The sequence below is a fragment of the Bison bison genome, unplaced genomic scaffold (assembly GCF_000754665.1).
Source record: "Bison bison bison isolate TAMUID 2011002044 unplaced genomic scaffold, Bison_UMD1.0 scf7180017864331, whole genome shotgun sequence".
NCBI classification, from domain to species: Eukaryota; Metazoa; Chordata; class Mammalia; order Artiodactyla; family Bovidae; genus Bison; species Bison bison.
This window is the reverse complement of record NW_011494903.1, coordinates 7651387-7664416: the sequence shown is the minus strand read 5'-3', so window position 1 is coordinate 7664416 and position 13030 is coordinate 7651387. Positions and strand designations below refer to the sequence as shown.

The 13030-nt window shown below is 42.2% G+C and overlaps 1 protein-coding gene across 1 annotated transcript in view; it reads left to right on the top strand.

Moving 5' to 3' along the window:
- TTC23L (tetratricopeptide repeat domain 23-like) overlaps positions 1 to 13030 on the top strand; it is a 51650-nt gene that overhangs the window by 32421 nt on the left and 6199 nt on the right. The window contains exon 9 of the mRNA XM_010853849.1: positions 10683 to 10810. Coding sequence (XP_010852151.1) covers positions 10683 to 10810 — 128 coding nt within the window. The remainder of the gene's footprint in view (positions 1 to 10682; positions 10811 to 13030) is intronic.

Sequence of the window (13030 nt, the reverse complement as noted above, 5' to 3'; positions counted from 1 at the left end):
TTATATAGAATTTTGTAGTATTTAAAAGGGCTACAGTTGACCAGTGGTTAGGATCCTAGGTTTTCACTGCCATGGCCTGGAATCAGTCCCTGGTCAGGGGACTGAGATCTTGCAATTATCAAAGTATGACCAAAATAAAATAAAAGGGCTAGATTTTACAAATAAAGAAAAGGTTAATTTTTAGAAAGCAGCATTAAGGGGCTTCTCTAGTGGTCCAGTGGTTAAGAATCCATCTCCCAATGCAGGGAACACAGGTTTGATCCCTGCTCTGAGAAGATCCCACATGCCACAAGGCAACTAAACCGATGAGCCACAACTACTGAGCCATTGCTCCAGAGTCCGTGAGCCACAACTACTAAGCCTGCAAACCTAGATGATGTGCTCTGCCACAACGAGAGAAGTCACTGAAATGGGAAGACCACACATCTCAACTCAAGACTATTCCCTGCTTGCTGCAACTAGAGAAAAGCCCACACACAGCAAGAAAGGCCCAGTACAGTCAAAAATAAACTAAATAAATATTTTAAAAGCATTAAGGAAAAAATAACTTGCAGTTTTAGGACACAGAAAGCAAATGTGATGGTTTAGTTGCTAAGTAGTGTCTGACTCTTTGCAACCCCATGGACTTTAGCCTGCCAGGCTCCTCTGTCCATGGGATTTTCCAGGCAAGAATACGGGAGTGGGTTGCCATTTCCTTCTCCAGGGGATCTTCTGGACCCAGGAACTGAACCCAGGTCTCCTGCATTGCAGGCAGATTATTTACCAACTGAGCTAGGAGGTAAGCCCTATAGTTATATTTATATAAACATGAAAAATGAACTGCAGAGTAAGAAAAACTGCATCAAAATATAAACAGAGGTAGAGACTTCTGGCTGTGGCTTTGTGAAGAGTTCGTATAATCTCTTAACATACATAGCATACACACACACACACAAACTGAATAAAATGATTAAAAAAGTACCCATTTCAGGACACTGTAAATAGATAAGCAGATAACAAATTGCAGATCATTCTCAAATCTGTTAGAGCTTTAGGTAAAGAGTGAGTCTTTCTGGCATCTTGCCTGGGGCTGCTCCCACCCATCCACAGCCCCAGCTCAGTCCTTGAAGAACACAATTTTATCAACATGAGGCTAGCCGAGAAAACCAGCACCTTTGCTGGCAGAGGAGGCTAGTGACTCGTTTAAAGCATGGGATAAAAGCCTACAGATTTATCAGATAAAAGTGGCCAGCGTAGTAGGAAATGAATTGGGGAATGCCTGGTAATTGTTAGCCTGAATATGCTGTACTGGTTGGTGTCAGTAGCAGGCCAGTCATCAATTTTAACTGAAAGAACCTTGAAATGAGAGAGCCATAAAAAGGCTAAATAAGCTCTTCCAACATCTCTGGCCATCTGGGAAACCACATACACATGCAGGGGACACTGGAGGGTCCAGCAAAAAGCAACCAAAGGAGACTTGAAATGTGGTAGAGCTTTTGAACGCACTCCCCAATCTGCATACAGATCGCTCAACAGAGGATGAAAGACATAGCATCTGGAGGCATTTGAGCACAACCTCTTCCCAAGTCAGTGGGTCAACACTAGCTGGGCAGACACAGGGGTCACCCCCAGGAGCCCAGACTAAAAATTAAAGTAAGCATTGAAACCTGAGCAAAGACTTTCAGTATTCGGTCCACTGTGTAGGAACTTGGAAATCATCAATCCATTCTAACAATATAGAAGCTGATCACACTGAAAAATCACTAACTCTTCTTTGATCTGTCAGAGAAGTAAGGTCATGGGTCACAAGTCAACTGATGCCTCTGAAACTGGAGAAACAGGTGAATACAGAGAATCCCAGTTTACCAGAACAGATCACCATCTTGACAGGAAGCAGTACTGGGGTTAAGAAAACCTGAACTGTAGTTGATGAATTTCTGGGAGCTCAGTGTGGGCAAAAATTTTAAATTTTTAATTAAAAATTAGGAGAGTTAAAAATTCCAAGGTTACTCAATCATAGGGGATCCACCACACTTTATATTTTTATCTCCAGGAACTTTATCAGGTTTTCAAAGTGAATATTAGAGAAAAATACCCCTTGCTTGCAGCAGGGAGGGGGAGAAAATGGCCATTTAAAAAATATACCAGAGCATTCTGCTTAACAAGGCCTGCCTTTAAGAGAAACTTTTTTTTTAAGTAGACCATAAATATTTTTTTTTTTTTTTTCCTGGAGCCTAACCAACCTGAGAAGATGGAGATATCCAACTTTAGCCTCTTCCATGCTGTCCCATCTGAGGGAGAGGGGAACTGAGGATTACTTGAAGAGTTCACAGGCCAGAGGCATGGGCTCACCAAATCACTGGATTATACAATGCTTCCCTTCCCCCAACACCTTACTACCACATTACTAAAGGCCTCTTTGGAGCAGTTCCTTTTATACAATACATCATGCTCAACTATCAAGAAGAAATACAAGGCATATTAAAAGTCAAAGACCATAATTTAAAGAGACAGAACAAGCATCAGTATCTTACTTACTTACTTAGAAATGGAAAATGAAGTGGCTCAGTTGTGTCCAACTCTTTGCAACCCATGGGCTGTACTGCCAGGCTCCTCTGCCCATGGGATTTTCCAGGCAACAATACTGGAGTAGGTTGCCATTTCCTTCTCCAGGGGATCTTCCTGACCAAAGGATCGAACCTGGATCTCCCGCACTGCAGGGAGACTCTTTACCCTCTGAGCCACTGGAATTATCAGACTGAGAATCTAAAACAACTATGTGATGTCCAAGGGCAGGAGATGGATTTCTCAGCTCAAAATAGAGAATACACCCTTCTGCTGCCTTTTTTTGGCGTGTGGGGAGGGTGTCTGTTACTGGTCTATCTGGACCCTCAAGGACTGGGCGATGTCTACCCATCCTGGAGAGGGTGGAACTTCTTTACTCAGTCGACTGGTTCAGATGCTCATCTCTCCTGGAAACACCCTCACAGACACACTCCGAAATAATTTTCTGCCAGCTATTTGGGCATCCTTAAGCCCAGTCAAGTTGACACAAAAGTCACCATCATAAATCCACTCCTCATCAACTTGATATCTATACACATCTCCTTAATCTTCAAATGAAGACAATAACAAGGTCATCATTCTACCTGACATGATACAGCTCTCCTGGTTACAACTGAAAAGACACTAATCCCTTCCCCAGAAGAGGAGGTGAAGTCCTCCAGGATGTTGACTAGCCTTGTGGTATCCCATAACTGAAAACTATGATGTACATTTGATGATCCTTAAAGGCTGATATAAAGCTAATACATCTTATGTTACATGATAAGAAAATAAAATAGTAAAGAAAACAAAGACATTTGCTTAATATGAATATGTGTATACACACACATACACAGATGTATTTATAAAATAAGGAGGAAATTCTCATTACAATTACAGTCCTCGTTTCTGTAACTGTTTGTGTGGTCATGGCTGGTATTTATAACTATCTTTTTCTACTACCCAATCTATATCCCTTTTGTCGTCAAGAAGCACCTCAGCTGGTAATGATTCTTTATCTAGTAAAGTGGCCCAAACCTTCATTCCTGAATGGGTCATTACTAATCTGGCCTGGATTAGGATGTTGTAGTTTTTCATTGATCTTAATCACAGGGCTCAGTACTACTAAGAGAAGCCCTAAGGGACCTGGTGTATTCCAGACAGACTCTCCTGACCTCCACTGTGGAGTAGTACTCCAGTTTCCCCTGAGGGATCAGGAGCAATGACCCCAGTCAGCACAGTAACTCCTTTCCCTGTCTTTTGATTCAAAGGTATAAGGAACCCAAATAACCAGGAGTCGGTCTTAACTTCCAGTTCAGTGGAATCATTGTATCTCCTAATGAATGCATTCATCCCTCTAGAACTAAGACCTTTAGACCAGCAGAACATATAGTTATGGTAAAAGGAAGCAAAAATTTTGTTAGTGGGTCATAGGGATAATGATGAGTGATGGTACTCACATTTCCATCCCTTGATTCCTAGACCTGTGAATCCTGACTATTGGAGAAACAGCACCATATACTGGATGCTGATTCAAAGAATATACAGCCTTCTGGAGAAGCTTGACCCAGCCTTGCAAAGTATTGCCACCTAGCTGACACTGTAACAGAGTCTTCAAAAGACATCCCACTATTTTATCAAGCTAGCTGCTTTAGGATGGTGGGCAACCATCCTAAGGGCTTCCCTGAAGGCTCAGTTGGTAAAGAATCCAGCTGCAATGCAAGAGACGCTGGTTAGATGCCTGGGTTGGGAAGATCTGCTGGAGAATGGATAGGCTACCCACTCCAGTGTTCTTGGGCTTCCCTTGTAGCTCAGCTGGTAAAGAATCCACCAGCAATGTGGGAGACCTGGGTTCGATCCCTGGATTGGGAAGATCCCCTGGAGAAGGGAATGGCTACCCACTCCAGTATTTTGGCCTGGATAATTCCATGGGCTGTATAATCCATGGGGTCGCAAAGAATCAGATACAACTGAGTGACTTTCACTAACTATGCTAAAGTGGTGAATTCCACGAGCCTGGGTCCATTGCCATGGACTTCCTTTGCTGTGAAGTGATTCCTTTGCTGTGAAGTGATTTCCTTGATATGAAGCAATATTGTGTGGAATATCATGATGGTGAATAAGGCATTCTCTAAGTCCCCAGATGGTAGTTTTGGCAGAAGCACTGAATGCAGGAAATGCAAATCTGCATCCAGAGTAAGGGTCTGTTCCAGTAAGGACAAAACACTGGCCCTTCCCTGATGGGAGTAGTTCAAAGTAACCAGCCTGCTACCAGGTAAATGACTGCTTACCTGGGGAATGGTGCCGTATGGGGAATCAGCATTGGTTCCAGGTGGTGCAGCGGTAAAGAATCCACCCGCCAGTGCAGGAGACACACGAGATGCGGCTTTGATCCCTGGGTCAAGAAGATCTCCTGGAGAAGGAAATGACAACCCACTCCAGTATTCTTGCCTGGAAAGTTTCATGGACAGAGGAGCCTGGCTTGCTACAGACCATGGCGTTGCAAAGAGTCAGACATGACTGACCATGTACACACATCGTATCACTCTGTCCTGGCATCCTGGGCACTCAGCAGTGGCCATGATCTAGTTGTCCTTGGTGAGTGGAGTCCGTGGTGTTGAGCCCACTCCTGGTACCAAAATCTATATTAGGTTCTCCAGAGAAGCATAACCAGCAGTACATATAGACAGAGATATATAAGAGGAGCTTTATTATAGAAACTGGCTCATATGTAGTTACAGAGGATGAGAAGTACCACAGTCTGCCATGTATAAGCTAAAGAGCCAGGAAAGCTGATGGCATAATTTAGTCCGAGTTTGAAGGCCTGAGAACCAAGGGAGCCAACGGTGTAAATCCCAATATGAGGACAAAGACATGAGAACTGGGGGATGTGGGGACCTCTGATGTAAGTCTTGGAAATGAAAGGCTCAAAGGGCTGGAGTAGATGGATTTCACAGTTCAAGAAAAGAAAGTGAGACTCACCCTTCCTTTGCCCTTTTTGATTGTATTCAGACCCTCAATAGATTTGATTACCGTGATATTGAGTGGTTTGCCTTGGAAATGAACAGAGATCATTCTGTCCATTTTGAGATTGCATCCAAGTACTGCATTACAGACTCTTTTCTTGACTATGATGGCTTCTCCATTTCTTCTAAGGAATTCCTGCCCACAGTAGTAGATATAATGGTCATCTGAGTTAAATTCACCCATTCCAGTCCATCTTAGTTCGCTGATTCCTAGAATGTCGATGTTCACTCTTGCCATCTCCTGTTTGACCACTTCCAATTTGCCTTGATTCATGGACCTGGCATTCCAGGTTCCAATGCAATATTGCTCTTTACAGCATTGGACCTTGCTTCTATCACCAGTCCCATCCATAACTGGGTGTTGTTTTTGCTTTGGCTCCATCCCTTCATTCTTTCTGGAGTTATTTCTCCACTGATCTCCAATAGCATATTGGGCACCTACTGACCTGGGGAGTTCATCTCTCAATGTCCTATCTTTTTGCCTTTTCATACTCTTCATGGGGTTCTCAAGGCAAGAATACTGAAGTGATTTGCCATTCCCTTCTCTAGTGGACCACATTCTGTCAGACCTCTCCACCATGACCTGTCCATCTTGGGTGGCCCCACATGGCATGCCTTAGTTTCAGTGAGCTAGACAAGGCTGTGGTCTGCGTGATCAGATTGGCTAGTTGTCTGTGATTGTGGTTTCAGTCTGTCTGCCCTCTGATGCCCTCTCTCAGCACCTACCATCTTACTTGGGTTTCTCTTACCTTGGATGTGAGGTATCAAGCTGGTTTTAGAAAAGACAGAGGAACCAGAGATCAAATTGCCAATATCCGCTCAGTTCAGTTCAGGTCAGTCGCTCAGTCTTGTCTGACTCTTTGCGACCCCATGAATCGCAGCACTCCAGGCCTCCCTGTCCATCACCAATTCCCGGAGTTCACTAAAACTCACGTCCAGTGAGTCCGTGATGCCATCCAGCCATCTCATCCTCTGTCGTCCCCTTCTCCTCCTGCCCCCAATCCCTCCCAGCATCAGAGTCTTTTCCAATGAGTCAACTCTTTGCATGAGGTGGCCAAAGGACTGGAGTTTCAGCTTTAGCATCATTCCTTCCAAAGAAATCCCAGGGCTGATCTCCTTCAGAATGGACTGGTTGGATCTCCTTGCAGTCCAAGGGACTCTCAAGAGTCTTCTCCAACACCACAGTTCAAAAGCATCAGTTCTTCAGCGCTCAGCCTTCTTCACAGTCCAACTCTCACATCCATACATGACCACTGGAAAAACCATAGCCTTGACTAGACAGACCTTTGTTGGCAAAGTAATGTCTCTGCTTTTGAATATGCTGTCTAGGTTGGTCATAACTTTCCTTCCAAGGAATAAGCATCTTTTAATTTCATGGCTGCAGTCACCATCCGCAGTGATTTTGGAGCCCAAAAAATTAAAGTCTGACACTGTTTCCACTGTTTTCCCATCTGTTTCCCATGAAGTGGTGGGACCAGATGCCATAATCTTCGTTTTCTGAATGTTGAGCTTTAAGCCAACTTTTTCACTCTCGACTTTTACTTTCATCAAGAGGCTTTTGAGTTCCTCTTCACTTTCTGCCTTAAGGGTGGTGTCATCTGCATATCTGAGGTTATTGATATTTCTCCCAGCAATCTTGATTCCAGCTTGTGCTTCTTCCAGTCCAGCGTGTCTCATGATGTACTCTGCATATAGGTTAAATAAGCAGGGTGACATTATACAGCCCTGACATACTCCTTTTCCAATTTGGAACCAGTCTGTTGTTCCATGTCCAGTTCTAACTGTTGCTTCCTGACCTGCATACAGATTTCTAAAGAGGCAGGTCAGGTGGTCTGGTATTCCCATCTCTTTCAGAATTTTCCACAGTTTATTGTGATCCACACAGTCAAAGGCTTTGGCATAGTCAATAAAGCAGAAATAGATGTTTTTCTGGAACTCTCTTGCTTTTTCCATGATCCAGCAGATGTTTTGATCTCTGGTTCCTCTGCCTTTTCTGAAACCAGCTTGAACATCAGGAAGTTCACGGTTCACATGTTGTTGAAGCCTGGCTTGGAGAACTTTGAGCATTACTTTACTAGCATGTAAGATGAGTGCAATTGTGCGGTAGTTTGAGCATTCTTTGGCATTGCCTTTCTTTGGGATTGGAATGAAAACTGACCTTTTCCAGTCCTGTAGCCACTGCTGAGTTTTCCAAATTTGCTGGCATATTGAGTGTAGCACTTTCACAGCATCATCTTTCAGGATTTGGAATAGCTCAACTGGAATTCCACTGGTCCACTGGAGAAGGGAATGGCAAACCACTTCAGTATTCTTGCCTTGAGAACCCCATGAACAGTATTAAAAGGTAAAATGATAGGATACTGAAAGAGAAATTCCCCAGGTCAGTAGGTGCCCAATATGCTACTGGAGATCAGTGGAGGAATAACTCCAGGAAGAATGAAGGGATGGAGCCAAAGCAAAAACAGTACCCAGCTGTCGATGTGACTGGTGATAGAAGCAAGGTCCAATGCTGTAAAGAGCAATATTGCATAGGAACCTGGAATGCCAGGTCCATGAATCAAGGCAAATTGGAAGTGGTCAAACAATAGATGGCAAGAGTGAATGTCGACATTCTAGGAATCAGCGAACTGAAATGGACTGGAATGGGTGAATTTAACTCAGATGACCATTGTATCTACTACTGTGGGCAGGAATCCCTCAGAAGAAATGGAGTGGCCATCATGGTCAACAAAAGAGTCTGAAATGCAGTACTTGGATGCAATCTCAAAAATGGCAGAATGATCTCTGTTCGTTTCCAAGGCAAGCCATTCAATATCACAGTAAAATTAACCATAATAAGTGCTTATTTGGGGACAAAATTATACTGGAAATCTCTATCTTCCACTGAATTTTTCTGTGAATGTAAAACTCCTCTAAAAGTTTATTAATCAAAAATAAAAACCAAGCACACACAGATAACACCAGAGCGAAGACATTAGCCTCCCAACACGATGGAGAGACAGGTTGTATAGTTTACCCAAAAAACAGAACCCCACAAAGATGTATCAGAATCTGTGATTACTCCTATGATTATCTAAAGTGTAGCATTATCAACAACAACAAAAAGAGAAGAATACAGAGAGGCAGAAGCCCATGACTCAGAAAAAGAGCAGTCAATAGAAATTGACTCTTAAGTGGGCTAGATGTTGGATTTAGCAAAGACTTCAAAGCAGCTATCATAAATATGTTGAATTAAAGGAAATAGTTCAAAGAATTAAAAGAAAATATTATGAAAATTATTTAGTAAATATGAAATCTTTATATTTTTATAGAGAAATATAAACTGCTTTAAAAAACTAGCTAAAATGGAAATTCTGGAGTTTTAAGATATAGTAACTTATAAAAAATGTGTCAATGGTCTCAACATCAGCTTTGAGATAGCAGAAAAGACAGTTCAGTTCAGTTCAGTCGCTCAGTCGTGTCCTACTCTGTGCGACCCCATGGACTGTAGCCCACCAGGCTCCTCCATCCATGGGATTCTCCAGGCAAGAATACTGGAGTGGGTTGCCATTTCCTTCTCCAGGGGAATCTTCCCAACCCAGGGATTGAACCCAGGTCTCCCACACTGCAGGCAGACGCTTTAACCTCTGAGCTACCAGGGAAGCCCAGAAAAGATAGAGGTAGCTCAAAAGCAGGTCACTAGAGATGATCCAGTCAAAAGAATAGCAAGATAGAATAGGCAATACTGAAGAGAAATGAGAGCATCAGATGTCTGTGTGACAACAGCAGGAGTACACACACTCATGTAATGGGAGCTCCATAAGGAGAGGAGAAAGAAGGCAGAAAATCATCTAAAGAAATCATGGCCCCGAAGTTCCCAAATTTGATAAAAATGTTATCCACAGATCTGAAAGTCTCAGTGCCAAGTAAGGTAAGCACAAATAAAACCACAGTTGCACATGTAGTCAAATTGTTGAATGACAAAAAGAAAATCTTAAAAGCAGCAATGGAAAAACAACTATTTACAGGAGAACAGTAATATGATTAATGGTTGATTTTTCATGAGATAAATTAAGGCTAGAAGGCAGTGGAAAATACTGCAGTAAAATTCAGCCAAGAACTGTACATCCCACAAAAGTATCCTTCAGAAATAAAGGTGAGATAAAGACATTTCTGGGTAAAGAAAATCAGGATTTATTGGTAGCAGCCTTGTCGTAAAAGAAACACTAAAGGAAACCCTCAGGCTGAAAGAAAATGACAGCAGATGGTAAGTCATCCACAGAAAGGAATGGAATTGGAACTGATAAGTATGAGGGGAAATACAGTAGATTATATTCACATACACAAATATTCGTCAGCTTGTGAATGTGTAAACAAATGTCGTATATCCATATGATAGAAAAATACTCATTTAGAAAAAGGATTGAAGTACTAACTCATACAACAACATGGATGAACCTCAAAACAGCATGCTACATGAAAGAATCAGCTTGAAAAGACTACATATTGTGTGATCACATCATGTATCATGGTTACGTAACTATTACAGACTGTATAATTACAATGGGTGAATGTGTGTTATACAGCTTATACCTAAATACAGTGGCTAAAAAATGTTAGTGCCTGTTCCCAAGTGATGTGTATGGAGATAATTTTCATTTTCTTTTTGCTTCTCTGCATTTTCTAGATTGATTACAAAAATATCTATTATGTTTGGAATAAAAGACATCATTGGAAGTAAATTTTTAAACAATAACAACTGTAAATTTAAAATTCTTTTAAAATCAAAACTCACTCTCTCCACACACATACTCTCAACAGGAACCCCAACAAATGGAAATCTCTGTAAGACTTTAACTAAAAATATAGTCTTCCATTGCACAGGAGAGTTTAATTTGTGGTTATTTTAGGTCTTAGAATAAGACTGTTCAGACATAAGCTTTCTTTTCCTACAGAAAATCCATGCATTTCATCAAAAAAATAAAATTAGAACTTCATCTGATGCCATCAAACTATATCTCAGACTGTTTGAAGCTTTTATGAGTCCTGGAAAGAGGACAGCTATGGGCTGTCTAATTGATTGAGCCAAAGTTGAAATTAGAGACTTGTAAAGGTTAGCATATTGCCTTAAATAATTGTTTCCCTTTTATGCAGATGCTGTTGGGCTGTATTTTATGAAAAGCATCACTGCATATCAAACAACATTAGGCCCAGAGGATTATGAAACACTGACAACTGTTGAAGAATTTTGCAAATGGCTTGTTCAAAATGGGGAAAAGCGGGTAAATATTATCAACTCACAAATGTACTTGCTAGATTGTTTGTTAGATGGAGGCAACCTTTTTCATTTCGTAATTCAGAAAGTCCGATGCTGTAAAGAACAATATTGCATATGAACCTGGAATGTTAGATCCATGAATCAAGGTAAATTGGAAGTGGTCAAACAGGAGATGGCAAGAGTGAACATTGACATTTTAGGACTCAGTGAACTAAAATGGACCAGAACAGATGAATTTAATTCAGATGACCATTATATCTACTACTGTGGGCAAGAATCCATTTGGAAGAAATGGAGTAGCCTTCATAGGCAACAAGAGTCCGAAAGGCAGTACTTGGGTGCAGTCTCAAAAATGACAGAATGATCTCTGTTTCCAAGGCAAACCATTCAATATCACAGTAATCCAAGTCTATGCCCCAACCACTAATGCTGAAGAAGCTGAAGTTGAATGGTTCTATATGAAGACCTACTGAGCTGAGCACCAAAGAATTGATGCTTTTGAATGGTCGTGTTGGAGAAGACTCTTGAGACGCCCTTGGACTGCAAGGAGGTCCAACCAGTTCATCCTAAAGGCGATCAGTCCTGGGTGTTCATTGGAAGGACTGATGTTGAAACTGAAACTCCAATACTTTGGCCACCTGATGTGAAGAGCTGACTCATTTGAAAACACCCTGATGCTGGGAAAGATTGAGGGAGGGAGAAGGGAGTGACAGAGGATGAGATGGTTGGATGGCATCACCGACTTGATAGACATGAGTTTGGGTAAACTCTGGGAGTTGGTGATGGACAGGGAGGCTTGGCATGCCGTGGTCCATGGGGTTGCAAAGAGTCGGACATGACTGAGTTGAACTGAACTGATGGAGACCTACGAGACCTTCTAGAACTAACACCAAAAAAAGATGTCTTTTTCATCATAGGGGACTAGAATGCAAAAGTAGGAAGTCAGGAAACACCTGGAGTAATAGGCAAATTTGGCCTTGGAGTACAAACAAAGCAGGGCAAAGGCTAACAGAGTTTTGCCAAGAGAACGCACTGGTCATAGCAAACACCCTCTTCCAACAACACAAGAGATGACTCTCTACATGGACATCACCAGACAGTCAATGCCAAAATCAGATTGATAATATTCTTTGCAGCCAAAGATGGAGAAGCTCTATACAGTCAGCAAAAACAAGACTGGGAGCTGACTGTGGCTGAGATCATGACTCCTTATTGCAAAATTCAGACTTAAATGGAAGAGTGTAGGGAAAACCACTGGGCTTCTCTGGTGGCTCAGCTGGTAAAGAATCCACCTGCAATCTGGAGACCTGCATTCAATCCCTGGGTTGGGAAAATCCCCTGGAGAAGGACATGGCAACCTACTCTAGTATTATGGCCTGGAGAATTCCATGGACTGTTTAGTCCATGGGGTTGCAAAGAGTCAGACACGACTGAGTGACTTTCACTTCTTCTAGGGAAAACTACTAGGCCATTCAGGTATGACCTAAATCAAATTCTTTATGATTATACAGTGGAAGTGACGAATAGATTCAGGAGATTATATCTGATAGACACAGTGTCTGAAGAACTGTGGATGGAAGTTCATAACATTGTACGGATGTTTGGTGGTGATCAAAACCATCCCCAAGAAAAAGAAATGCAAAAAGGCAAAATGGCTGTCTGAGGAGGCCTTAAAGATTGCTGAGAAAAGAAGAGAAGTGAAAGGCAAAGGAGAAAAGGAAAGATATACCCATCTGAATGCAGAGTTCCAAAGAATAGAAAGGAGAGATAAGAAAGCCTTCCTAAGTGAACAGTGCAAAGAAATAGAGGAAAACAATAGAATGGGAAAGACTAGAGATCTCTTCAAGAAAATTAGAGATACCAAGGGAATATTTCATGCAATCAGATCAGATCAGATCAGTCGCTCAGTCGTGTCCGACTCTTTGCGACCCCATGAATCGCAGCACACCAGGCCTCCCTGTCCAGCACCAACTCCCAGAGTTCACTCAGACTCACGTCCATCGAGTCACTGATGCCATCCAGCCATCTCATCTTCTGTCGTCCCTTCTCCTCTTGCCCCCAATCCCTCCCAGCATCATAGTCTTTTACAATGAGTCAACACTTCGCATGAGGTGGCCAAAGTACTGAAGTTTTCAGCTTCAGCATCATTCCCTCCAAAGAAATCCCAGGGCCGATCTCCTTCAGAATGGACTGGTTGCATCTCCTTGCAGTCCAAGGGACCTGT